The following is a 24,516-nucleotide window of genomic DNA, read 5'->3' on the forward strand; positions in this document are numbered from 1 at the left end:
ACAGAATACTCGTTCTTGTCCACGAATTCGAACAGAGTGAAGAACAAGTGAAAGACGAGCTTCAGCAATGGAAATTATCGTCTTTTGGAATCGCCGACCAGCGAGTTATTGCCTTTCGAAGCTGGTGTGGAAACTTTTATTCTGTCTGTCTGTCTGTCCGTCTGTCTGTCTGTCTGTCGGGGCGGGGGGTCGGGCTTAGTGCTGCGCAGTTTTTTTTTTTTCTTTTTTAGTTTTTTCGTTTTGTTTTTCTTGTTTTATCCCGCAATCTCGGCTGCGGCTGCAGCTGGAGCTCTTTTAGCAGCCCTGGCTCAGCAACAGCCAACTTTTCGGCGTGTGTTCGGTTTCATCGGCGGCGTGGTCGCCTACGCGGTCTCCACCATATTCATCATTTTGGTTGTGGCGGCTTTCGTTGCTCGGCACGTGCTGGACAACAAGAACACGATCGCCAAGACCCACTCGCCCGAAGTCGTGCTAGCTCGCATGCTCGCACGCTTCGAGGCCGGCTCCGTGATCCCGCCCGTCAGAAATTCCCACATCGATCGTCCAGAGGCCGTTGCTATGCTTCAAGGGGTGCTGCGCCCCGCGCTGTTGAAGGACTACACGGTCTTCATTGGCGAAGTAGGCTGCGGCAAGACCACCGCCGTCCTCGACGCCATCCGAGCCAACAGCACTGGCATTGTCTACCACATCGTCCAAAGCGAGCTAATCGTTGATGTGCCGAAACGACTGGCGGGGTCTCTCGCGTTTGAGCCCAACCAGTTCACCTTCACAGAAGGCTATTTGAAAGACTGTAGTGTTGAGATGCATCAAATAGCATCGGCAGAAGAACCTTTCAAGAGCTGGGCGATACTCGATTTCAGTCTTCGGGACGTCGCCGCACAGTTCAAGACCAAGCACGGTCACCCTGCCACGCTCGTCATCGACGCCGTAGACATGATCGCCCAGCAGGGTCCAGCACTGTTGCATGCGATTCAAAAATTTGCCAAGGCGGCTGCTGACGAGCAGCTGCTCAATGTTGTTCTCGTCACCTGCGATGTTTCGAATCTGCCTGAGCTCAAGGCATCGTCAGCAATGACTCGTGCTCGCGTTGTCGAAGTGGGTGATCTCACCGACCAACAAGCTGTCACATATCTGGTGCGTCGTGACATCCACGAGGATTTGGCCAAGCGTGCGGTCGCTGAGATTGCTGGTGGGCGTCTCATTCTGCTCAACAATCTAGCAGACGACCTTCTGTTCAAGACTGTGGACGAGATCTTTGAAGTGTTCTCCTCGCGTACTGAAAGCTCCCTCCAGCGCCTGATTGACGATTTGGCACTGTACAACGCAACTTCTGTCGTTCACAAGACACTCTGCGATCTGACTCACGGCGCTCTGCACATTGACATCGTGCACTGCGCTCTGGGGAAAGACCTCACCAAGAAACTCCTCGCCACCCACATCAACATTCTCGCTTACCATCCCAACGACACCTACACCCTTCACTCGCGCTACGTTCAGCGCTCTGTGTCTACCCTGCTGAACTGCACGAGACCGTAGGGCCGTCCCTTGTTTCTGGCTTCTTGAGCCATCTTCAAGCTCTTCCACACTTGCGCCATTCCGTCGAGTCGTTTCAAGGAATAATTCTGAAGCGAAGGACTTGGCAATTCTCTCCTTTTGTTCAAGGAGGATTTCCAGCCTTGAAGAATGGGTCTTGTCTGTCTGTCTGTCTGTCTGTCTGTCTGTCTGTCTGTCTGTCTGTCTGTCTGTCTGTCTGTCTGTCTGGATGGATGGATGGGTTGGAGGACGATTGATAGAGATCTACCGATATGGATGGCTTGGAGGACGATTGATAGAGATCTACCGATGCTCTTGGCGTGGATAGTAAAGTATCGTCTTTTGGTTATTGCCTTTCGAAACTGCTGCGAGAACTTTAAATGTTTGCGTCAAGGAACTGAATTTAGACATATATCCGACATAAAGCGATTCAAATAGCAGAAAGAAGGCAAACTTGCTGCGTCGAACTTGAACTTGCCAACCCTCACGCACTTGTCGGATGATGGGATGATTCGCTGGCCACACACACACACACACACACACACACACACACACACACACACACACACACACACACACACACACACACACACACACACACACACCACTGTAAAGGTTACTTTGAAAACAAAATGCTCGCTCAAAGCGAATCCCGCACGGACTTGAGCGTGCCACCATCAATGCGTGACGACCAACTGGGTAGATCGTCCAGACGGTACAAGTCGCATGCGGTGTGCTCGACCCCATCGTACAAGTGATTGCGAATCGCTGGGGTGGCGTACAAGGTTCGCCGGCAAAGGTTGGACAGCGTTGCAGAATTCGACACTGCAGAAGGTGCTCGGTGAGTCAAACAAACCACCATCCCCACAAACAAGCAAAAGCACTTACACACGGCGACACTTGCTTGCGCTTGGCTCAGAGTGAGCACATGCCGCATTGACTCCTTCCTTGCCTGTGCTTCACGGAGCATCGCTTCTAGTTGGGAAGAGTGGTACTGTGTGCTGCATGTACGGTTAAAGTGCGGCTTGGCGTTCAGCGCAAGCAGCAGTTTGACAATGGGACCGTTGCCAGTCGTGCAAGCAGCATCAAGCGGCGCACCGTCCCGAAGCGTGGATGCGTTGATGTGAGCACCCCGCGACAACAGCAGGAGCACGACGTCGACGCTACATTTTGCCATGATGGCTCGAGAGAGAATGGACTCGCAAATCAGCTCGTCCAGCTCGAGCCAGCGAGCCCCGCCACCTTGATCCAGCATCGCAACCAACGCAGGCAAGTGATTACTTGTAGCGACGGCCGCCACAAGAGTGTAGGGCGATTTGGCAGCGTTGTACGGGAAGGGCCGGTAGCACACGCGCATTGCTTCCAGCGTCATCTTGTAGAACGCCACCGGAGTGGGAAGCTTGGCACCAAACTTTACCACCAGCGGAATGAGTGCCCATTGCTGGTGCTTGCAGCAGACGGCAAGCAGGGTCTCGTCCATGGGAACTGCGGCGTCCAGGCATCGTTGCAGCGCTTTTTCGAGCAACTCTTGCTGGCTCTTTTCGATGCACCGGATGGCGAATTCGACAATCCCCTCCGTAATGCCATGATCCAAGAACAGTCGAGCTGCGGGCAGCGATATGGTGCGAATCGCGAGCAACGGCTGCGACAACGGCCGAGTTTGGGTAGCTGGCTGCATTGCGCCGTTCGCCGCCTTGGATCTGTCGCCGACATTGTCCTCCAAACTGGAACCCCGTGTATCCAATAACAACGCCAACAGCTCCATATCGCCATCGATTGCGCCCTGTTCGATTTGCGACCGGGTCGGCGTCAAACCCTGCGCAATCAACCAACGCGTGAGTGGCAGGTCCCCGTTGCGGACGGCGCTGGACAGATGGCGTGCCGATGACAGCTGACCACCCAAAGAGACCATCGATTGCGCCATGGCCAGTTGCCCGTAGTCGACTGCAATAGCAAGAGCAATCGCAGCGGGAAGGCCACCCTCCACCACCAGCATTTCGGCAACCGTCGAATGGCCTCGATAAATTGCGGCATGTACCAGCGTCGGGCAGCATTTGATTTGGCTGTCTACAAATTGAGACGTGGCTGAGAAACACAGCAAGTAAGGAAGGTGGATGCTCTGGGCAGATTCGGCCTGACGCTCCTGCAAAAAGGCATCCGCCAAGTGCACACCAGCGTTGCCATATGAAGTCGCACCCGCCGTGCTGACTGCCTCGGTCAGTGCCTTGACAGCCTCCTCTTGGGAGGGATAGGTGCGAATGTTTCGGCTGGCGGAGCGGGACTGACTCGCGACTTGCAACGGCTGACCCGACTTTAAAGCACACAGACCAGCTCGAACAGCCTCAGCATCGCCGTCCCAAGCACTCAGAAATAGCGACGCCAGTTGCACGCTCGTTGTTTCAGCAGCTACTGGTGTGGTCGGGCTCCACCACGATGCAGGATTGCGAACAGCGTGGCGAATCAGCGCATCGTTCTTGTCCAAATTTGCCAGGAGCTTTGCGCGAAATGCGTTTGGCAATCGTGTCGACTGATTTGGCGGTTGTGAGTCGGCCAATGGGGTGAATTTAGTTGCAGCGCTGTCAGAGCGCGGGACTGGACAATCAGCGGCAGAAACGGCAGCAACAGCTGCGCTTGAAGCGGAAGTAGGCATGGCAAACTCAACTTTTGGGAACAACAACGCTCACGACCAGGCGCAGATACTCGTGCAAAATAACGGATGCCTGATCGAGTAGAAGGAACGGAAAAAAGCAAAATCAAGACTGAATGGGCTGAAATTGGACGAACTGCGGGGCGTCGGAAGGAAGCAGGTCGAGCACAGTTGCGACGCAATCCAAACATGTCCAAAACAGATTCTCCCTCCCTTCGTTCTCGGCCGCGCAGTATTTCGCATGAACTATTGCATTTTTGAGAAAATAGAGTTTTACCACACCAGTGATGCGAAAAGTATATTTTGTGAATTTTTTTTTTAGCGTTGTTTCAAAACGACCAATCGCAACGAATTCGTTCAGATCTGAAAACCAACTACTTTCGAGCCATCATATGCGTTGCTTCAATCTATCTGCATCACAGGGGCGCCTTGGTGTAAACTCTGCGCTGGAAAATGTCAACGCAAGGGCCGAGTAGTCGCACGAATGCTTGCTTGTCCAGGACCAAGCAGCGCCCGTTGCCAATCCCGCGAATCGAGGCTTGGCGAGGACGGTCTGTCAGCAATGCAATCTCTAAATAGACCAATCCCCCATATGGCACCGGGGAACGGGGTGAGCGACACAATCACACTCCGAAAACTAAACACAAACAAACGAACGGAATGGAATCCCGCACCTCCAAAGTAATCTCCTGGCTTGAGCTGACCCAACTCAACTTCATCGTCATCATCTTCAGTTCGCTTGAGCACAGCCGCATGACCACGCTCCAGAATGTAAAAGCAAGTGCCAATGTCACCCTGCTCAATGATGGTCTCGCCGTCTTCAAAATCGAACGGCTCCAAAGCATCGACCAGCTGAGCCAGCTCCGGACGGGTGAGGGCTTCGAGAATCGGCACTGATTGGAGGAAGCTTTCATACTGGCTGCGCTTGGAGTGGGCGGACGTCATCAAAATGCGGCGGAAGGTGACGCGATCCACGCCCCACACCGTCGAGTCTTCGTCGGCAATCACCTGGGCATGAGAGAATGGTTTTCAAGTGACTGAGTGAAGAGGGCGGGGGGGGGGCGACAAAGCGAGGGACGACTGGGATTGTACGCAAAACGGAAAGGGCAGAGATTTTTGGGTACGTACAGTCGCAGCACGGGGTGAATTGTACATGAGGGCGAGCTCGCCAAAGCCACCGCCAGGCCCGACCTCGACGACCTTCTTGGAGACGCCGTCTCGCTCAACATGGACGCTGAATTTACCAGATTCGACAACGTAAAAGTAGTCGCCTGATCATGTGCAAACGAAACGCTGAGTGAGTTGGTCGCGAATTTCGAAACAAATGCAGGTGTCGTGAAATATCAACCAACGGAGCAGGTACCTTCGTCGCCTTGCTTGATGATGGTGGTGCCAGCAGGGACATGGCGTTCCACCATGGCATCGACAATGTGCAGCTTCTGTTCGGGTTCGAGGTTTCGAAACAGAAGGCTGTTCGCGGTCGCCACAGCGATGCGCATGCGTGCCTCGTTGGATTTAGGAATGACGACCTGTAGAAAGCGAGGGGAAGGGGAGTGGGGGGGGGCGAGAGAGAAGGTTCAAGTGATGTCAATAAGACCAACGACATTCTTGAATTGGCACGACAACAATAATGGAATCATACGCGTTCGCCGGGGATGACTTGATTGGGGTTCATGGACTCGGCACTAACAGAAAAGCGACGGCCAGTGTTCCTGTAGCCGACATCCTGGGGCCGTTGTGCCTGGGATCGCAGGATCGCAGAGATGAGTTGTGTTGCCAGCACCAAAAAACTCGGAACACACCAAAAGTTTTACCTGTGATGCAGCTGAGCTGCTCGACCGCGATGGCCAAACTGAGGGCAGAGGTTGGACCGTGTCCTGATCCCATTTTGAAGCACAAGTTAGACGGTGCAAACAGAAAGAAAAACAAATCTGAGTATTTTTTTTTTTGTTGTTGTTTGTTTGTCGTTTAATTACCTCGTCTTCTTCGTCATTCTCATCCTCGTCATCGCGATCCAAGGCAGCAGCCTGCTCGATAGCATCCTTGTCCGCTTCGTCATCCTCTTCAATGTCGTCCTCAGCAACCGGGAAGGGCGCGTTCGCGTGCGATGCGCTGAAAGTGGCAGGAGGAACAGGAACAACAACGACAACCTCAGTCGCTGTCGCTGCAACAACTGCTGCGGTGCCCTTGGACTCGCCGCCGCCGCTGGTAGTAGGAACATCCAGGGACGAGCGCTCTGGGTTGCCGGTCGTGATCGTGGCGTCGGGCGTCGAGGTCTGCGAGAGCGAGGATCGCCGGCTGGTTTTGCGAACACCCGTCGCGTACCGACTGCCAGCGCTCATGCTGAGGCTCGTGCGGCGGCCGGTCGACCGCGACGGGCTCTGGTCGGAACCTGCGGCGTTGTTGTTGTTGTTGTTGTTGTTGTTGTTGTTGTTGCTGTTGCTGCTGTCGTCGTCGCCGTCGTTGCCAGTCAGCTCGTCCAGGCGGCGCTGGATGAACGGGAGCAACCAGAACGCAGCGACCGTCGAGCCCGCCACCAGCGCCAGGGCACCCAAGTCGGCCTTCTTGATCTTGGAGAGCCAGGTCCAGGACGACCGCGCTCCAGCCGCAGCCGACGCGGACGGCGATATGCCGGGCTGGAGCTGGTACTGCGACTCGGGTCCCATCATGGTTTGGTTGGTCGATGAGGAACGAAGACAAAGAAAAAAAAAAAAAAAAAAAAAGGAATGGTTGAAAGAATCCGAGTAGAGAGGGCCTCCCTAAAAAGACTCAGTCCAAAAACCATTGCGCCCCCACCCTAAAAAGACTCAAACCCGATTATCTCGGCTTGTATTCCTCCCACCCCGCCGCCGTCTTCGAATATCAATGAACACTCATTCCAGCTACAAGGAAGACATGGTCAGACGGGCGCAGGAGCAACTTGAGGTCGGCCTCGCCCAGATTGCGACCGCGTCTCCCTTCCGCCAGAGGCTCCTGACGAAGGCCACCGCCCTCAAACTATACTATTTTGACCCGTTCCTATCCACTACGGATGTCGGCGGAGCTCCGGGAGCCTCCGCCGAGCGAATCTGGACGACCCGCCAAATCGCCCATGCGCTGGGTCGATCGCAGTCCATGATCGCCCGCTGCATCAAGGCCCACGCCAACCTCGCTCCTGACATTCCTGGAATGACCTTAGATGAGTTGGCTGACGTTCTGCGCGAGGATCCCATCCAGGGACAAGGCTACGTGTTCACCGTCCCCGAGGAGCAAGAGCTCGTCGAGTTTGTCAAGCGGTGCTGCTTAGGAGCTGTCTCTCTGAGCAAAACGGAATTCACTCGATATGTGCTTGCAGCCTCGAAGGTGCCGAGGCCGGACGGCGTGGAAAGACGTCAATTTGAGCACGACAAAGTTTCCGACAAGTGGGTCAATGATTTTGTCGCCCGTCACAGCTCACAGATTGGCTGGCGCAGTAGCAGCGTGTTGGAAACACTTCGAGTGGCTGCTTTGAGTGAAAAGAAGCTCGGCAGTTTGTTCGCGCTACTGGCGGAGTACAGCAATCTTTACCCGACTCTTTTCGCTACGCCGGCCAATATTTTCAACATGGACGAGTCGGATTGCTCTGTGGGTCGTAAAAAGAAGCGTGCCCTGGCTGCTGTTGGTGTCAAGCGTGTCAGTCGGCGATCTGGCCGAACCATTACGATGGGACCGCATGTTACTGGTCTGTTTACTGTTTGTGCTGATGGCACCGCTCCTGTTGCGCCCCACTTCATTGTCGCGCATCCACGGCCCACTCTACCTCACAGGTGCACCGAGGGCCTGGACGAGGAGTTGATTCACCAGTCCGAGTCCGGCTTCATCAACGAGGAAATCTTCGACAAGTGGTTTCGAGATTTCGTCGAGGTCGTCAAGGAGCGAGCTACCACCACCCCCGTTCTATTGGTGATGGATGGCAGCTCGTGTCACAAGTTCACTGTCGGGTTGATTGACCTCGCGGTGAGCAACAACATCCTGGTTGCGATCCTTCCATCGCACACGTCGACTCACTTGCAGCCGCTCGACGTCACCGTCTTTGCCTGGTACAAGAACTTGCTCGAGACTCACGTGCAGTCGATTTTGGATGAAGACTCGCCACTCATCGACGTGAACATCAAGCTTCACGGGGCCATTCGGGCGTGGAACGAAATTGACGACCGATCCAACTTGATCCGATCTGGGTTTCGCCAAACTGGTATCTATCCGCTGGACACGGAAAAGCACAAGACCCTAGCGTTGCCTTCCGTCGCTGACGTTGCCGTGTCTACGACCCCCCTCGCTGCACATTCCCGAGCCACCCCCGACCCCGGATGCTCGGTATTCGGCGTTGTACCGTGTCCGTCAGATTGCCGATGCCGCCCTGGTAACCATTGGTTGCACTCCGAGAGCTCTACAGCAAAAGAGGGTGCACGATGCAGCGGTAGCTGATTTGCGTCGAAATCTCGAGGTCGAACTTTCGGTGCAAGAAGTCCTTCGGGCCCCACCCAGGCCCCTGCGGTCCAGGAGCATTGGCAACAGCTCCATGCGCGTTTCTATGAACTCGACCGCTCGATCCCCGCTTACGCCGGAGAATAGGGATGCCCAGCTTAAGCGGCAGGAGTTGCAAGAGAAGAGGAAGCAGCTCGAACCTCTGAAAGAAGAGTACAATCGGCAACGGCCCATCTTCCTCCGCACGCTAAAAGACCTTGACTCACGCATCTTGACACTTGCGGAGACAATTCTTGCTCTGGAGACTCAGCTGGCTGCTCTGGGAGAAGAGGTCGAGCAGGACATCGAATCGGCAACTGCCGCGGAGACCCGAAACAAGCTAGCTGCTGCTCGCCTGCAGCATACCAAGCTCGTACGTGACCGCGCGACATTTTTCAAGAACCGTCTCAAGCGACCCACTCTTCTAAGTCTTGAGCCAGCGGCGACCGCTTCCACACCTCTCGTTCCTCGGCGCGTCAGCAGGCCTAGGCCCATTCTCGCTTCGCAATCGATGGCGAACGACACTGTCGACTTGGATCAATCAGCCAGCGAGGAGGAAAGCGAGTCTGACGACGATGACGACGAGAATCAAGCGTCGTCCGAAATGGCTTCCGCTGCCATCGGCCACAACGACAACCAGGAGGACCCCAGCGATGTCCAGCGTCAACCTCAAGCCGCCCGCAAGCGTCGCCAGGAAGATGACGATGAAAACGTCGCGCCCGTCTTCACCACGGTCACATCAGACTCGAGCGATGTTGTTCAAGTCGATTATCAGCTGAGCTCCACCGAACTCCAAGAAATCCGACGCTATCGCATGCCAACGCGTAGTACTACGAAGCAAGATGGACATAATGTCAAATTGGCGCGTGTAGACCTCCAACCTGCGTCGTCAAGGCCGGCGCTCAGCGACCTGACAAACCTTTCTCGAAGCAACACGCTACCACTGTAATTTTCCGTGTTTTGTGTTCAATTCTATGTGCATCCCATGTCATTCAATGTAGTTATGTGTTTTTTCCGGTCAAAAAGGGTGAAATCATGTCTAGGCAGGGGAAGATTGGACCATGCCCGTCCGGCGCGGGCGGTCTGGCACCTGCCGGGTTCTGTGGTCACATACAGTAACCGTCGCACCAACTGCAATACATAGATACCAGTTGGTATTACATGTCCCAGTTGAAGATGGGCCGACAGATCCTCGACACGGGCGACACGGGACTGGCAAAGTCAGTTTCTCCCTAAAAAGACTCAGCCCTAATGCACGCCCAGCCAAATCGAAGCGAAAATTTTCCCCTCCGATTCGCACCAAAATTACCAAATCAACTATATAATTTATGCTCTTTCCAATGATATAGGTGGCAGGGCGAGGAAATGAACAGGGGGGACTGAGTCTTTTTAGGGAGGCCCTCTCTATTGGGACGAGTTCAACGACAAACTGGATTTAGCATTGAAGAAGGGTGAGCTGAGGATGGGAGAGTGAAGCGTGCGGGACGTGAGCGACATTATTGTGATTCGGATTTTGGGAGACCGATTGAATGCTCGTTGTGTGCATGGGTGACTGGCACAAGCTAACATCAGAGTTAAATAATCTACTCTCACATGCATTGATGCGGCTGGTTGAATTTGGGGCTGCACTCCACTCTACTTTGGACAACAGCAGTACAAAATGGCACTCAACAAGCTCGGCATTCGCGACCTCGATCTCGCTGGCAAGCGCGTTCTGATCCGGTAAGAAGGGCACACACACACACACATGCCACGCGCGCCGCTCCTCCTCCAACGACAACAAGCATTCATCTACGTTAGCCTTCATCCAGCACAACATCGTCATCACCCGTCTGGGCATGCAAACGACGTGAGGTTGGGGATGGTGAATGGGTCACGAATGGCGAAATCTGCTTCAGTTCCTTTCGTCGCACTTCCTCCTCCTCCTCGTTTTTCCCTACGCTGCTCCGTTGCGTTCCTTCCACTAACGCTTGCTTGCTTCCTTGTCGCTTGCTTTGTCGCCCGTCTTGGTGTCTTGGTTGGGCAGCGTCGACTTTAACGTCCCGCTCGACAAGAAGCAGAACATTACCAACAACCAACGCATTGTCGCTGCGCTGCCCACGATCAAGTACGCCCTCGAGAACAACGCCAAGGCCGTCGTCCTCATGAGCCACCTCGGTCGCCCCGACGGCCGCCGTCTCGAGGACCAGTCGCTCGCCCCGGTCGCCAAGGAGCTCGAGAAGCTCTTGAGCAAGTGCGTGCGCAATGCGATGGCAATGGGACCACATCCCTTTTTTTTTTTTTTTTTTTTTTTGGATCCATTGCGATTCGCGATTACTCACCGTTTGTTGCGTTTGTTGTTGTTTTTGGCATCCCACAGGCCTGTTCAGTTCCTCAACGACTGCGTCGGCGAGGAGGTCGAGAAGGCGTGCGCCAATCCTGCTCAAGGTGCTGATCTCCTTGCTCATTTTTTTTTTTTTTTTGCTTTCTTCTCCCATGTCGATCTGACGCGTTGTGCTTGCTTGTATGATTAGGCTCGATCATCCTGCTCGAGAACTTGCGCTTCCACCTCGAGGAGGAAGGCAAGGGCCTCGACAAGGACGGCAACAAGGTAAAAGCTCTTGTTGTTGAAACGACTGTTGTTGCCATCCTCTGTGCCTGTCGTCTCAGAGCCAATGGGCACTTGTCGTGAGCAAGAGAGCGAGCGCGCGCGCGCGCAAGAACGAGCGACTGACGAACTCACTCTATTCTTTTCGATGGTAGGCCTCCGCCACCAAGGACCAGATTGCTGCCTTCCGTGCCAGCCTCACCAAGCTCGGCGACGTCTACATCAACGACGCGTTCGGCACCGCCCATCGCGCACACAGCTCGATGGTTGGCGTCAACCACTCGCAGCGTGCTGCCGGCTTCCTCATGAAGAAGGAGCTCGACTACTTTGCCAAGGCTCTCGACCACCCCGAGCGTCCCTTCCTTGCCATTCTTGGAGGGTATGTTTGTCAACCAACTTGGCATTCTTTTGATGGGGAGTCGAGACAGCGTTGTGTTGTCTCGAAGGAACCGCATGAGCTCACGAAAAAAAAAATAATCGTTTGATTTGCTCCATCCAGCGCCAAGGTTTCCGACAAGATTCAGCTCATCAACAACCTCCTCGACAAGGTCGATGAGATGATCATTGGTGGCGGCATGGTCTTTACTTTCAAGAAGGTCTTGAACAACATGGAGGTACACAGAAACGCCAACAAACAAGCAATACAAAGCGAGAGGGCGCTTTTTGATGGCATTGGCGCGTTCGATCGTCATTTCGCGGAGTTTTCTGACCTGATGCGTGATTTCTATCCGCACTGCCCCAACTTTTCTGCTTTGCGTGGTGCAGATCGGCAAGTCGCTTTTCGATCAGGAGGGCTCCAAGATTGTCCAGGACATTATCTACAAGGCCAAGGAGAAGAACGTCAAGCTGCACTTCCCCGTTGACTATATCACTGCCAGCAAGTTTGGCGCCGACGCCGAGGTGCGTTTTTTTTTTCTGACCGGGGTCATGCATTTTCAGAAATGATGAGCGGTGATCTCATCACTTGATTGCTCACATCGGGGACTTTTCGCGTGCTTGCATGTTTCCAGACTGGTGTTGCTACCGACGCCTCCGGTGTCCCCGCTGATTGGCTCGTAAGTGGAATTTTGGAGGCTTTGCTCTGCGCCTTCCATTCTAGTCCTTCCCATTGATCCTCACCTCGATTTTTTTGGCTTTGCAGGCGCTTGACTGCGGCCCAGAATCTGCCAAGATCTTCGCCGAGGCCGTTGGCCGCGCCAAGACTGTTCTCTGGAACGGCCCCATGGGTGTGTTTGAGTTTGAAAAGTTTGAAAAGTGCACCAAGGCCGTCATGGACGCTGTTGTCGCCTCCACGGCCAAGGGCACGATCACCATCATCGGTGGCGGTGACACGGCCACTGCCGCTGCCAAGTACAACGCCGAGGAGCAGGTCAGCCACGTGAGCACTGGTGGCGGTGCGTCGCTCGAGCTGCTTGAAGGTGTGTATACTTGTGTGGCATTTCCGGATTTTGTGCTTGCCTTGTGTTCAGAATTCTGTTGGATGTATTTCTCACTTGGTCGTACCACTTTCTCCATTCTGTTTTCCATCAAAACCAGGCAAGGAGTTGCCAGGTGTTACCGCTCTTTCTGCCAAGCTTTAAGGTTGTGGGGGGTTGTTGTTTGCGGGTGCGTTTTGTTGCTCTCCCAACGCTTTTGACAGCACGTGTATCAATCGCACATTATCATGGTCTTTTCGTCAGTCTGCAGCAGTTCATTGTAGATCATGAATGCATGCCAAATTTCCAAAGGATCCATTTCTTTGACGCTCGTTCGCGATCGACCTGAGATGTCAATCCGTTTACAACCCTACAGAATCGCTAGCAATCCGCACGTTCACCTGCCTCGTGTTTATTGTTTTTCGCGCTTTCGCTTTGCACCTCCGAATGAGTTTAACGCTCAAGCCTCAAATTTCACGCTTTGTGATTTCAACCCGCTCAACGCGCCCTCCATCCACAGCCATTGCCATCCTCGCATCACATCCAAGCATCGCACTTGCTCCCAAACACCATTTCGAATTCTCGACAAAGTGTCAAGTGTTTATTTTCGTTATTTTAGTTGTTTTTATTTTGATTGTTTTGTTTTGTTTGTTTTCTCTCCAAAACCAAACAAAACCGCATTCATTTTTTTTTTTTTTTTTTTTTTTTTTTTTTCCCTTCGATCCTTTCGCTACACTCGCTGTCGTCCCCAGCTGTGCTTTTGCTGGCTTGATCACAACCAACGTCCAACTACATCCCACAAGCACGCATCTGACTTTTGGGGAAATTCCGAGCACGCCTCATCGACCCACAGAGCTGGAAATCGCCCCTCTGCTGCCAAAAACAAATGCTGTTCTCACTGATCGCCTTCCTCGGGCTGATCGCTGGACTGCTCTACCTCGCGACTGGCGCACGGCCGCTCAAGTGGTGGCGTCCAGACACGCTTGTTGCCCACGACCTGCGCACCCTGCCCTACATGCTCAGCTACCCATTCGAAGCGCCAGATTCGCGCCAGAACATCATCTTTGACTCGGCGTCCGCCGCTGCTTCTTCTCCTTCCAGCACGACTCCGGCTCCTGCCACGCAAAACTCTGCTGGTGCTGCTGCTGCTGCTGCTGGTGGTGTTGCCACGCCGCCAAACACGCCGCCGAGTGCCAGTCGCGCGGGCTCGCACGCCCAGCTCGTCTCCACTCCGTCCTCGGCGTCCATTGGCACCGAGCTGCCTGGCATCCGCGCCGCGTCGCTCGATAAGCTCGTCCAACGACTCACGCATCACTCCATTTCGGACGCCAACTTTGCTGCCAACTTCCTGATGACCTATCGCGCCTTCTCCACGCCTGCAGAGCTCCTCGAGAAGCTGATTCATAGATACCACGTCCCGCTCACCCCGTCGTCTGGCCGCGGTGCCGCCACGTACGACAAGGACTTTGTCCACCCCATCCAGGTGCGTGTGTGCAACGTGGTCAAGCTGTGGGTCAAGACTGGCTACCGCGATTTCGTCAACAACCCGACGTTGATTGCCCGTCTCAAGTATTTTGTCGCCCTTATGCGCCGCACGGGTCACGAGGCCCTCGCCGACGCTGTCATCAAGTCGTTTGACAAGCAGGCTGCCAAGTTTGCTGCAGACGAAGCTGCCGCAGCGCGTCTCGCCGCTGGCCAGGTCGTCTCCCCTGCCTCCGGCCCTTCGTCGCCCGCCAGCTCGCAGCCCGGCACTCCCCGACCTGGAACTCCCGTGGCCGGCTTGCCTGCTTCGGCACCATCAACTCCCGCGCACGGGTCGCTCGCGACCGCTGTGGCAGCCTCCCCCGCAGCTCCCACCTCCGCGACCTCGTCTCCAGCCATTCTCAAGACACCCGTGTCCCGCGCCATGAATGCACACATCCCGTCTCGCTCGCCGTCCAAGGAGGAGATTATTGCTTCGCCCATCCCCATGATGCCTCCATCGGATCTCGTCGCTGACATTACGTCCTTCCTCAACAAGAAGCAAGGCTCGGCCACCGACCGTATGAGCCGTTACACTGCCATGCTGTGTTCTGACAGCTTGGATGCTCTTGAAATTGCGCGTCAGGTACATGTGGACTGGGCGATGCTGCTTTGACGAGTTGGACCTTGCCTTTTTTTTTTTTTTTGTTTGTTTTTTTTTTTTTTTTTGTTTGTTTGTTTGTTTGTTTTGTGCTCATCTTGAACGCATCATCCGTCTTGCACAGATTACGCTGGTGGACTATGAGCTGTTCCGCGCCGTCGAGCCCGTTGAATGCTTGGAGCAAGCCTGGAGCAAGAAGGATAAGCTCACCCGTGCGCCCAACGTGCTGGCATTCATCAAGCGCTTCAACGATCTCAGCTTGTTGGTCGTCTCGTGCATTGTGCTCACGCCTGACATCAAAGCACGAGCGCTTGTCTTGCGCAAGTTTATGCTGATTGCTCAGGTAAGGAAAATGATTTGACTGTTTTCTGAGGCGTGATGCGACGAGAACGAAAATCCTCGCTCACTATTGCTTCAACCCATACCTCTCGCCTGACTCTCAGGCCCTCCGCGAGCTGCAAAACTTCAACTCACTCGTTAGCATTGTCGCGGCAATGAACTCATCGCCCATCCATCGTCTCCGCAAGACAATGGAGCTGGTCCCCGAGAAGGTTCGCCAGCAGTTCAAGGCAATCGAAGACCTGGTGGGCGCGAGCAGCAACTACAAGCAGTACCGCACGCGATTGCACAACCTGGATCCCCCTTGCATCCCGTACATTGGCGTCTATCTCTCCGACCTCACCTTCATCGAGGACGGCAATTCGTCCAAGGTCGAGGGCCTGACCAACTTTGACAAGTACCGTCGTGTCGCATCGGTGGTCCGTGAGATTATGCAGTATCAGGACACCCGCTACAACCTCGTCGCAATACCCGCGGTCATCAAGCTGTTCTCACCCGACGTCTCGGACGAGCTCGGCATCAATGAGGACAAGGCGTACGAAAACAGCTTGCTCTGCGAGCCCCGCGCCGCGTCCTGAGTAGCGCCCAACTCTGGTTTCATTGAGTTTGGATGTGTTTTCATGGTTGTTGTTGTTGTCGTTGTCTTTGTTGTTGTTTTGCTGTCGTTGTTGTTGTTGCTGTTATGTGAACCATTGGTCCTTCATGTATTCGATGTGTGGGAACTCTCGACTACACCATTTCAGATGATAAATCCAACAAAACTACAAAATGCACATGCAAAAGCTCAGTCGTCGTTTTCGTTTGCCACATTCTACTTGCGAAAATGGGCGACGACGAGTTTGAGTTTGGCAGTGCCAAGCCAATGCTCCCAGCAGACCAGATTGCGAGCTTGATTTCGAATGCCTTTTCAACTGTAACAACGGCTTTACCAGTGCTCTGAGCTCCTGATCATCCTTGGTGTGTGGTGCCACGAGGAACTTGCTCTCACTGTCCGCATGTCATTGTAGTGCGATCGAGCTCATCCAGAGCGCCTGCTGCTCTTCCACTGCTACCTCACGGCACTGCCACCAATCCCAAGACACATTATTCCACGCGTGGTCGTAAGTGCACAGAAGAGCGCGTGCAGCAGAGCGGCTCCATTCATTGCGTTTCGTTGAGATTGTTGCTCACCCCGACATCCGACGTTCAATCAACACCATCTCATCACTTCAGGAGCTGGATGTGCGACGAAACTACATGACATCGCTGGACCTGTCGTCCGCCGGGGCAGAAAGTGATGCAACCGAAAGCCAGAGCGCGTCAGTGCCAGTTGCACCTCAGTTCACGTTTGAGTGGACCAAGCTGGCCAAGCTGTCGCTTGGTGCAAACGATTTGACTGAAATGCCAGTGTTGAGTGCGGCACCAAACTTGCGCGAGCTCGTCATGAACCACAACCGGTTGAAAGCCATCACAAATCTCGAGCATGTTCCGAATCTTGAGCTTCTCGACCTGCGTTCAAACAAACTGGAGGTTGTCAGTGGGTTGTTGGCTGTGCCTCGGCTTCAACGGTAAAAGTGACGCGAAAGAGCAATACAAGGAGCGTAGGGAGGGGGGGGGCATCGTTTGACTTGAAATTTCGAAACCTTGCCACTCACGATTCGCTCATCTCTGCCTCCGCCTGTTTTGGATGACCCGTCCGGATAGGTTGTGTCTATCCTGCAACCATATCGCCCGGATAGACTATGAATCCGTTCCTCCACTGTGCGACCTTCAATTCTTCTCCTTGTTTGGCAACTACATTCCCACTCTGGCTGAGATTCTTCCTCTACTACGACCAATGGCCAAGCTGCAAAAGCTCTTGATTGGCGGGAATCCGTTTCTGACATCTGCGGCGGAGGTGCCGCCTCCAGAGATTGCGCGAGAGGTGCTCGAGATTGTGCCAACGTTGCAGTGGCTCAATTGGGCCCATGTTCCGTCGTACTTTGCAGCATTGAATGCCCAATCGACCTTTATTCACACGGAAAGCACGGCGATGGCGACGAATTGATGTCTCGCCTTGTTGGTGTGTCGTGTGCTTATGGGCCCATGAATACAGATTTGCAAACATTCTCGGCTTTTGGTTTTTGTGCTGCAACAATCAAGAGAGTCCTATCTAGCTATCTAATTGTACAAATTTTGTTATTACAACAGCACTTTGCAAGGCTGCAGCAAACTGGCTGCCTCTTGATCGATCATGGCAAGCGGCGTGTCGAGTGAGTATTGCCGGAGCGCCCGAACGGCTGTTTGGTGCATTGCGCTTCGTCGTTTTCGTGCGTCTAAAAGTAACTCGAGCTCTCTGTTGGCTTGTTCCATTCGACGGCACTCGAGCAGCAAATCGAGTAGTGCTTGATCCTCGGCACGTCCCTGCGCATCCATCGACGCAACTCTTCCGAAAGCAAACACAGCAAAAATTAGATTGGTGTTTTGTTGTTTGTTTGTATTTTTCTCACCCATCGAACAAACAAAAGAAAAAAAAGAAACAGAGACAACACCAAGACCGACAGCTATTCGAGAAGCCTATGATATGCGCTCATGGTCGCATGGAAAGCGAGCAAAAGGCGACCGTCACAGCGAGCGAAAACGACAACCTCGCTTCAGCAGGATCTCGGACAAACCCGGATCACTCGAGGTCTCGTCACCCGTCGTGTGTTGCATGTTGTTATGGGCCCACATGTTCGGATTTTTTGTGGTTTGCATTACTCATGTCGAGACGAGTTGCGGGATTTGGGCCCAGGTTGAACATGGGCGCATCCCAATTGGCTGCCAATTCGAAAAATTGACCGCCAAACGCTGCTGCATCCCCGCATCGTGAACACGTCGAGCTTCCGTCTCCGAGCTAAGAAAAGCATGTGAATGAAAACCCCGTACGACACAGAGCAAGCTTACCAAGCCCCGGTGCGCGTGTTGTGTGTGTTGGGAGCGGATTATGGGGAAACTCTGGTTGAAAATAAGCAAAGAAAAAAACCCGCGAACTTTTGAACAAGGGAAAGAAGGACTGAACGACAAATGAAGGCATTGAGTTGAGTGAGGCGGGTTGTTTGTTGTCTGATGGATGGACTCATCGATCATTGGGAGAATGCGATGGGGGTTGAAAGCCAGAATCGGGCACGGGGAGCGTTGCGCCGGAATGCGAATCAACGACCTCTGGTTGGTTGGGGCCATCCGTGACACCAACCATAGCTCGGTTTCCAATGTCAGGGCAGTCGAATCATCCACTTGATTGGATGAGTCGGACGTGTCGACTACTTTATTTGCTGGTTGACTCACTCACCGCTTGGCGTTTGGCGAGTTTTCCGGTTCCGTGTTGTTCCATGCAAAATCGCTGTCAATGCTCACATTCAACAAGCACTTCACTCCTCTTTCATCATCATTATTGTTATTATTCTTTATCACCTTGCGTCTCTGCTTGTCCTCGTAGTGCTGTAGCCATTGTAGCCATGTCGGTCGCGAATCCACTCGGGACACTGCTCTGGCAGACGAGCAACGCCATCCATACCAGCGCCGCGGACGCTCCCCTGCACAGCATTCTCACTCCAGTGAACAACTGCGACCGCGTCTGTCCAAACGCGATTGGCAGTGGCCAGTGGTCGCTGTGGGTGCTCGGTGAGTGGCTGTTTAAGAACCCTCCCATTGAGCCGCTCGCTGTGTGTCTCTGCTTCTCCACTCCCGCTCCCCCCCCCTTCGACCCAGCCCAGCCCACCGACCTTCCTCTTGTCCTAAACCCCATCTCTCGTCGCTGTCTTGCTCCCCTCCCCCTTTCCACCAACTCATCTCGTCGTGTGTCTTCCATAGTTATTTTTTATTTTTTTTTTTTATTTTTCCAGCCATCATGTGCTTTGAGTTCGCTGCGGTCGACCGAAGCCAGCCCACAATCGCCAGCCGCCATCTCACTCACATACTCAAATATCAAAGAAGAGGGTGCAAGGGCTCCTTGTGAATTGCGTCTCGGTTTGGGCGGCAGCGGACGGAGCGGAAGTGTGCGGGCTAGAAGTGGCTGCTGGCTCGCTCGTTTTGTCGGAGTTCCGGTTTCAGAGGTGAGAAGAGGGGAGGGGTTTTCCGCCGTTGAGATACGGGATTGATTGTCAACGCGATGCTCGTGTTCAAAAGTGACCGAACGGCCGAGTTCAGCCGAGCTGATACACTGGCTGCAACCGGCTTTTAAGGGCAGCGAGTTCCATCCGTATCATGCTTGATGGACGTAGTCAAAGAATGCGGATGTCAATGTACTGACTCTTGACTTGTGTTTTTGTTTGCTGTTTGTTGGTTGGATTGAAACGCAGCGGTGCTGTATTATTTCATTGCTGTGGGAAGTGTCTCGTTGATTGTGAGCCGGTGCCTCGCAGTGCGGTCACTCCAGCTCACTTCGTTCCGGGTAAGAAGCGTTCGGCAATCGTCATTGCAGTGCTTTGTGCAAAACACAAAAAGAGAAGAAGAAGATGCTTGTTTGGACTCACGCCATCGGCTGCGTTTTTGGCAGAGTATCTTTTTGGTGCTTGCGTTCTGCTTTTCCTTCCTGCGAGGCGTGCTCGTCACGTTTAACTTTTCATGGGTTGTCATCTCTCTCATTTTCGTCGGCCAGCTACTGCCCGTGTTTTTCCAGTTTGCCATGTACGTTGCGAACTCGAATGATGTTTTTTTTTCTGAACGAATGTTTTTGATGGTTTGATTTCTAAACCGTGAATTCTCACACTCACTCACACACGACACCCTCCTCCCTACCCGAATCAGGTTTTCGCTCTTGATTGTGTTCTTGGCCAAGTGCCAGTACATGATGCAAGACAACGACTCGATCATTCGAAAGTTCCTGTATCCAATCTACATTGGCATCCTGGTGGTCTTCTTTTTGATCTCGGTTATCATGGCGTTCATCATTGCCGAAAACAACGATCCCGATGACCACCGTGTGCTCACCCGTGGCTTCGACCGCGACATTGCCATCTACTCGAGCATTGTCTTTGGCACGCTGTTTATCTGTACGGCTCGTCGTTGTTGCTGTTGTTGTCTTGTAGCAGGCAAATTCGCTCACACGTCGTTCTCCCACACTAGTGGTTTGCACGTACGGCTACCGCACCTACAAGCTCGTGTTGATATTCTCTCTCTCCAAGAAGAAGGAACGCAAGGTATGAGCCACCACATCTTCCAAGCTCGTGCTGCACGGCACGCCACTCACTCTAGCTGTTCTGTTGTCCTCCAGGTGCGTCGGTTTGCGATGGTTGCGCTGCTCTACCTGGTCGTCTTGGTGGCTCGCGTGCTTTGGGACGTGACCTACTTGGCTGGGATTAATATCGCTCAGCAGCAGATGAACGACATGATCATCGACTCGAACAACGACTACTTTATTTGCATGCTGGTCTTTTACTTTGTCGTGGACATTGTCCCGACGGGCGCCATTCTGCTCGCCTTCTACTGCTGGCTCCCGAACCGACCAGCAGCCGAAATCACCGTCACCGAAACGCAGCGATCCATGTACGGCGCGACCCCGGGCTACAGCACCTTTGGCACCAATCACGACGAGCCTGGCGATGATGATTGAGTGTAGTGTTATCTTTTCATGTCCTTATTATTGTTTGTATGATGAATGTATTTTGTGTGTCGATTTTGAAAACAACCCAAAGTCCCAACTTTGATTCTGGTTGATACTGTTGCACAGCACGAGGCGGTGTATCCAAACCCATGCTTGCTTGGTACGGGGCGCAGCACTGATGAATCGTACAAGAACGGGGACAAAGGCAGAGTATCAGCGAGTTTGTCACTCTTGCACTCGAGTGTCTTGAAGAAGCTGCAGACGATCGCCCGTCCTTTGGTAGCATCCTTGTTTCGTTGGATCCGTGATGACAAGCGGAAGATGTTGTTGTTTTGAGGCTGAGCGTGTATTTGTTTGTGATAAGCTCACCATTCGTTCGTTCTGTTGCTTTGTGTCTTGTTCGTTTCCCTGCTTCTAGTAAAGTTTCCAGCTCCTGTTCACGATACTTTATGTTCACATCCCGCCAAAATCCTCCGTTCTGGGACAAATCTATTGTTTTCGTTATTTCTTCTCCCTCTCGTTATTCTCGAGCTCCACCACTTTCCTATTTCCTATTCCCACCACCCACTCACTCACTCACTCACTCCCACTCTTACATTTCTCTTCTCCAGATTCTCCAATGCTCATTGCTGCTGCGCTGGGATTGGCGTGCTGCCTGCACACCAGTTTTATGGCATCGTGTTTCAGACTGGCTTGCTTTCGAGACTTTTTTCGCCTTCTCTTTTTTTCTTTCTTTTTGAATGTCTTTGTTGCTATTTCTTTCCATTGGAAAAGCAGCGTTCTCTGCTTTGCTCATGCGAATGATGCGAGTCGCGCCGTATTGAAACAACAATTCGAGCCAAATTCAACGTTCAATGTTCAAAATCACTCTTGTTTTTAGGACCCTCTTTCAAAACTCGACTCCAACCCCAACCCCCTGCGCGCGCGTTCAACAAAAATGTCATCGTCGCCAACATCCTCCTCGTCAAGTGGCGCGCCGTCTGCCGCGTCCAACAACCCGACCACTGTGTTTGTGTTTGGCGCCAGCGGTGATCTCGCCAAGAAGAAGACCTTCCCTGCGCTGTTTGCGCTCTTCCGCTCCAACCTGCTGCCCACGCACACCCGCATTGTGGGCTATGCGCGCTCGGCCATGACGCCTGCCGAGCTCCGCGAGCGCCTCAGCAAGTTCATCCGCACTCCGACCGACCAGGACAAGAAGACGCTCGGTGAGTTTTTCATTTTTTTTTTTTTAAACGATAAGCGTGCAGGGCGTGTGTGCTTGCGTCCGCCGGCACGGCACGGCACAACCCAGCAGCACAGGACGACTCAGAGTTATGCTTTTGTGGTGCGGGGGTGCAAGTCGTGAAGGGAAGATGCACAACGCTGTTGCAGTTGTGCGAATCGCACACTTTCGCATTTTGGAGCGGCGTGACTTTTTTTTATTTGTTTGACTCGACGCGCGTTCGTCCCTCCGACGTGGCGTGTTTTGTGCGTTCTGCGTCGGTGGAAGAGCTCTGCGTTTTGGTTTGTCTTGCAAGTTGTGAACAAAAGTGAAAGAGCTGAGAGAGAAAGAGAGTTGAGTGAGAGTTTGAATGAAAGCGACGGAGAGATTTTTGGAAGGAACGGAGATATGAGGTGATGTTTTAGATTCGCAAACACTGAGCTCACAAATTGTTGAGCGACCGAGCGAAAGAGAGAGAGAGAGAGAGAGAGAGTTGTGCAGTTGGTTGCACTCGACAGTGAAATGCGTGCAAGTCAGTGTGGGTTGAATTGAGAGCGAGAGAGCGAGAGCGAGAGTGTCGAAGCGGAACAAACTGGGCGTTTCGGATGAACAATCTCGTCCCTCCGCTTCAAAACGCGCAATCAAAGATCTCGTTTGGGGGAAATGAAGTAATGACGTAGACATAATAGTTGGTTGGAATTGATTTACTGCGGGAAAAAAAAACAAAATGGGAGCCGGGAAAGAGGAAGAGGAGGTGCGGGGGAACGAAAACCAACAGACACCTTCACTGAGCAATCTGAATGCGTACACTCACATCGAACGTTGTTGCTGAACAGACGAGTTCTTCAAGATCATCTCATACGTGCACGGCCAGTACGACAGCGACGAAGACGTCATCAAGCTCGCAAAGGCCGCCGCCGAGGTGGAGAAGAAGTGCGCGCAGCCCTCGTCCGATTGCGCGACCGATCGCGTCTTTTACCTGGCGCTGCCCCCGTCCGTCTTCATCCCGATCTCGCAGCAGATCAAGCGCCACCTGACGGACAACGCGGGCTACAAGCGCCTCATTGTCGAAAAGCCGTTTGGCAAGGACTTGGCCTCATCCACGGAGCTCGCCGACGCCCTCGCTGCCAACTTTGCCGAGAGCGAGATTTACCGCATCGACCACTACTTGGGCAAGGAGATGGTCAAGAACCTTCTCATTCTGCGCTTTGCCAACGTCTTCTTTGGCGCTGTTTGGAACCGCCAGTTCATCAACAATGTTCAAATCACCTTCAAGGAGCCGTTCGGCGTCGAGGGCCGCGGTGGCTACTTTGACGAGTACGGCATCATTCGCGATGTCATGCAAAACCATCTCATGCAAATCCTGGCGATCGTTGCCATGGACCGCCCCGTCGACTTGAGTGCCGAGGCCATTCGCGATGAGAAGGTACGTCTGTTTTGATGTCATTGCGTCGTTGTGCATTCGGGGGGGGGGTTGCTGTTGTTGTTGCCTTGTTCTCGACTCATTCGTCTACTTGCCCACTGATAAAACAGGTCAAAGTGCTGAAGAGCATTCCCCACCTCACCGTGCACGACGTGATTGTCGGCCAATACACTCGCAGTGGTGATGGCAAGGTTGTTGGCTATCTCGAGCTCGACGACGTGCCGAAGGACTCGATCACTCCCACCTTTGCGCAAGCAGTTCTCCACATCAAGAATGAGCGCTGGGATGGTATGGTTTTTGGTTTTGAAGAGTGATACGTGATGGAGGATTCACCTGACTGTCACTTTCTTTTGTTTTGTTATTTTGCTTGTTTTTGCTTCATTATTTTCAGGCGTGCCGTTCATCCTGAAGTGTGGCAAAGGTGAGAAAGACTTTAATTGCGTCTGGCGTCTGGTAACAGCGGTTTCTGACAAACACCAACAACACTAACCATTTCCTCGTTTCTTGGGTTTTATTCCGCCGCCCTCAGCAATGCCCGATCGCAAGGCCGAGATCCGCATCCAGTTCCAAGATGTCGCAGGCAACATCTTCCCCCACGATCTTGCCCGCAACGAGCTCGTCATTCGCGTGCAGCCGGACGAGGCCGTGTACATTAAGCTCATGAACAAGAAGCCCGGTCTTTCGACCGAGACCGTCATCAGCGAGCTCGACCTGAGCTACAAGCAGCGCTACGGTGGCGACTACATTCCTGATGCTTACGAGGCGCTCATTCTCGACGTTCTCCGCGGCGATCACGCAAACTTTGTTCGCAGCGACGAGCTCGATGTGGCATGGCGCATCTTTACCCCCATGCTGCATGAGCTCGAGCGCGCCAAGCACAAGCCCGAGCCGTACGAGTTTGGCAGCCGAGGCCCGTCCAGCGCCGATGAGCAGCTCAAGCGCCACGGTGGCTTCACCCGTCATTCCCAGCCCTACACTTGGGTTCCCCCGGCAAAGCATTAATACTGAATGCTGTTGTTTTCCGTTTGTCCCTTCGTTTCGACCTTGTTGTTTTTTTCTTTCGACCTGTTTCTTTTTCATGGAAACTTGCTTTCACTCCAAGTGTGTGTGTCATTGTTTCTTGTAGATCTAATCGCAATGACGGGGGGAATTCACAGTTGCAACAACAAAATAAACAAAAATCAATATGCCAACAAAAGCAGTTGCATGCTCAATGCCACTTCAC

At 53.2% G+C, this 24,516-nt stretch overlaps 9 protein-coding genes across 9 annotated transcripts; 7 read left to right on the forward strand and 2 right to left on the reverse strand.

Annotated features, from left to right (window-relative positions):
• Positions 1–67: 67 nt before the first annotated feature.
• CAOG_08693 (hypothetical protein) lies at positions 68–1,536 on the forward strand (the record flags this gene model as incomplete). Its single annotated transcript, XM_011272002.1, has 2 exons — positions 68–104; positions 284–1,536. The coding sequence occupies 2 exons, from the start codon at positions 68–70 to the stop codon at positions 1,534–1,536; spliced, it is 1,290 nt and encodes a 429-aa protein (XP_011270304.1).
• Positions 1,537–1,934: 398 nt separating this feature from the next.
• On the reverse strand, positions 1,935–4,280 carry CAOG_03323 (hypothetical protein). Its single transcript, XM_004364105.2, has 2 exons — positions 2,422–4,280; positions 1,935–2,358 (listed from the first exon to the last, which is right to left on the reverse strand). Exons 1-2 carry the CDS (start codon positions 4,181–4,183, stop codon positions 2,174–2,176), a joined length of 1,947 nt encoding a protein of 648 aa, XP_004364162.1. The 5' UTR covers positions 4,184–4,280; the 3' UTR covers positions 1,935–2,173.
• Positions 4,281–4,450: 170 nt separating this feature from the next.
• Positions 4,451–6,903, reverse strand: CAOG_03324 (cAMP-dependent protein kinase regulatory subunit). The gene is made up of 7 exons (XM_004364106.2): positions 6,157–6,903; positions 5,995–6,057; positions 5,823–5,921; positions 5,544–5,709; positions 5,309–5,451; positions 4,855–5,188; positions 4,451–4,751 (listed from the first exon to the last, which is right to left on the reverse strand). The coding sequence occupies exons 1-7, from the start codon at positions 6,847–6,849 to the stop codon at positions 4,597–4,599; spliced, it is 1,653 nt and encodes a 550-aa protein (XP_004364163.2). The 5' UTR covers positions 6,850–6,903; the 3' UTR covers positions 4,451–4,596.
• Positions 6,904–7,075: 172 nt separating this feature from the next.
• Positions 7,076–9,611, forward strand: CAOG_08694 (hypothetical protein; the record flags this gene model as incomplete). The annotated part of the gene is made up of 2 exons (XM_011272003.1): positions 7,076–8,512; positions 8,541–9,611. The coding sequence occupies 2 exons, from the start codon at positions 7,076–7,078 to the stop codon at positions 9,609–9,611; spliced, it is 2,508 nt and encodes an 835-aa protein (XP_011270305.1).
• Positions 9,612–10,301: 690 nt separating this feature from the next.
• Positions 10,302–12,978, forward strand: CAOG_03325 (phosphoglycerete kinase 1). Its single transcript, XM_004364107.2, has 10 exons — positions 10,302–10,384; positions 10,689–10,895; positions 11,022–11,089; positions 11,176–11,252; positions 11,405–11,628; positions 11,749–11,863; positions 12,015–12,149; positions 12,260–12,304; positions 12,391–12,667; positions 12,786–12,978. Exons 1-10 carry the CDS (start codon positions 10,323–10,325, stop codon positions 12,827–12,829), a joined length of 1,254 nt encoding a protein of 417 aa, XP_004364164.1. The 5' UTR covers positions 10,302–10,322; the 3' UTR covers positions 12,830–12,978.
• A 400-nt stretch (positions 12,979–13,378) lies between these two features.
• On the forward strand, positions 13,379–15,886 carry CAOG_03326 (hypothetical protein). Its single transcript, XM_004364108.2, has 3 exons — positions 13,379–14,771; positions 14,911–15,129; positions 15,230–15,886. The coding sequence occupies exons 1-3, from the start codon at positions 13,551–13,553 to the stop codon at positions 15,701–15,703; spliced, it is 1,914 nt and encodes a 637-aa protein (XP_004364165.1). The 5' UTR covers positions 13,379–13,550; the 3' UTR covers positions 15,704–15,886.
• A 62-nt stretch (positions 15,887–15,948) lies between these two features.
• On the forward strand, positions 15,949–17,151 carry CAOG_03327 (hypothetical protein; the record flags this gene model as incomplete). The annotated part of the gene is made up of 4 exons (XM_004364109.2): positions 15,949–16,038; positions 16,133–16,225; positions 16,338–16,672; positions 16,809–17,151. The coding sequence occupies 4 exons, from the start codon at positions 15,949–15,951 to the stop codon at positions 17,149–17,151; spliced, it is 861 nt and encodes a 286-aa protein (XP_004364166.2).
• A 1,356-nt stretch (positions 17,152–18,507) lies between these two features.
• Positions 18,508–20,776, forward strand: CAOG_03328 (hypothetical protein). The gene is made up of 6 exons (XM_004364110.2): positions 18,508–18,746; positions 19,424–19,515; positions 19,621–19,751; positions 19,872–20,116; positions 20,190–20,263; positions 20,338–20,776. Exons 1-6 carry the CDS (start codon positions 18,581–18,583, stop codon positions 20,674–20,676), a joined length of 1,047 nt encoding a protein of 348 aa, XP_004364167.1. The 5' UTR covers positions 18,508–18,580; the 3' UTR covers positions 20,677–20,776.
• A 763-nt stretch (positions 20,777–21,539) lies between these two features.
• On the forward strand, positions 21,540–24,489 carry CAOG_03329 (glucose-6-phosphate 1-dehydrogenase). Its single transcript, XM_004364111.2, has 5 exons — positions 21,540–21,872; positions 22,705–23,294; positions 23,402–23,579; positions 23,683–23,712; positions 23,821–24,489. Exons 1-5 carry the CDS (start codon positions 21,605–21,607, stop codon positions 24,291–24,293), a joined length of 1,539 nt encoding a protein of 512 aa, XP_004364168.2. The 5' UTR covers positions 21,540–21,604; the 3' UTR covers positions 24,294–24,489.
• Positions 24,490–24,516: the final 27 nt, after the last annotated feature.

Source organism: Capsaspora owczarzaki, assembly GCF_000151315.2.
Source record: "Capsaspora owczarzaki ATCC 30864 unplaced genomic scaffold supercont2.4, whole genome shotgun sequence".
Taxonomy (NCBI): Eukaryota; class Filasterea; order Ministeriida; family Capsasporidae; genus Capsaspora; species Capsaspora owczarzaki.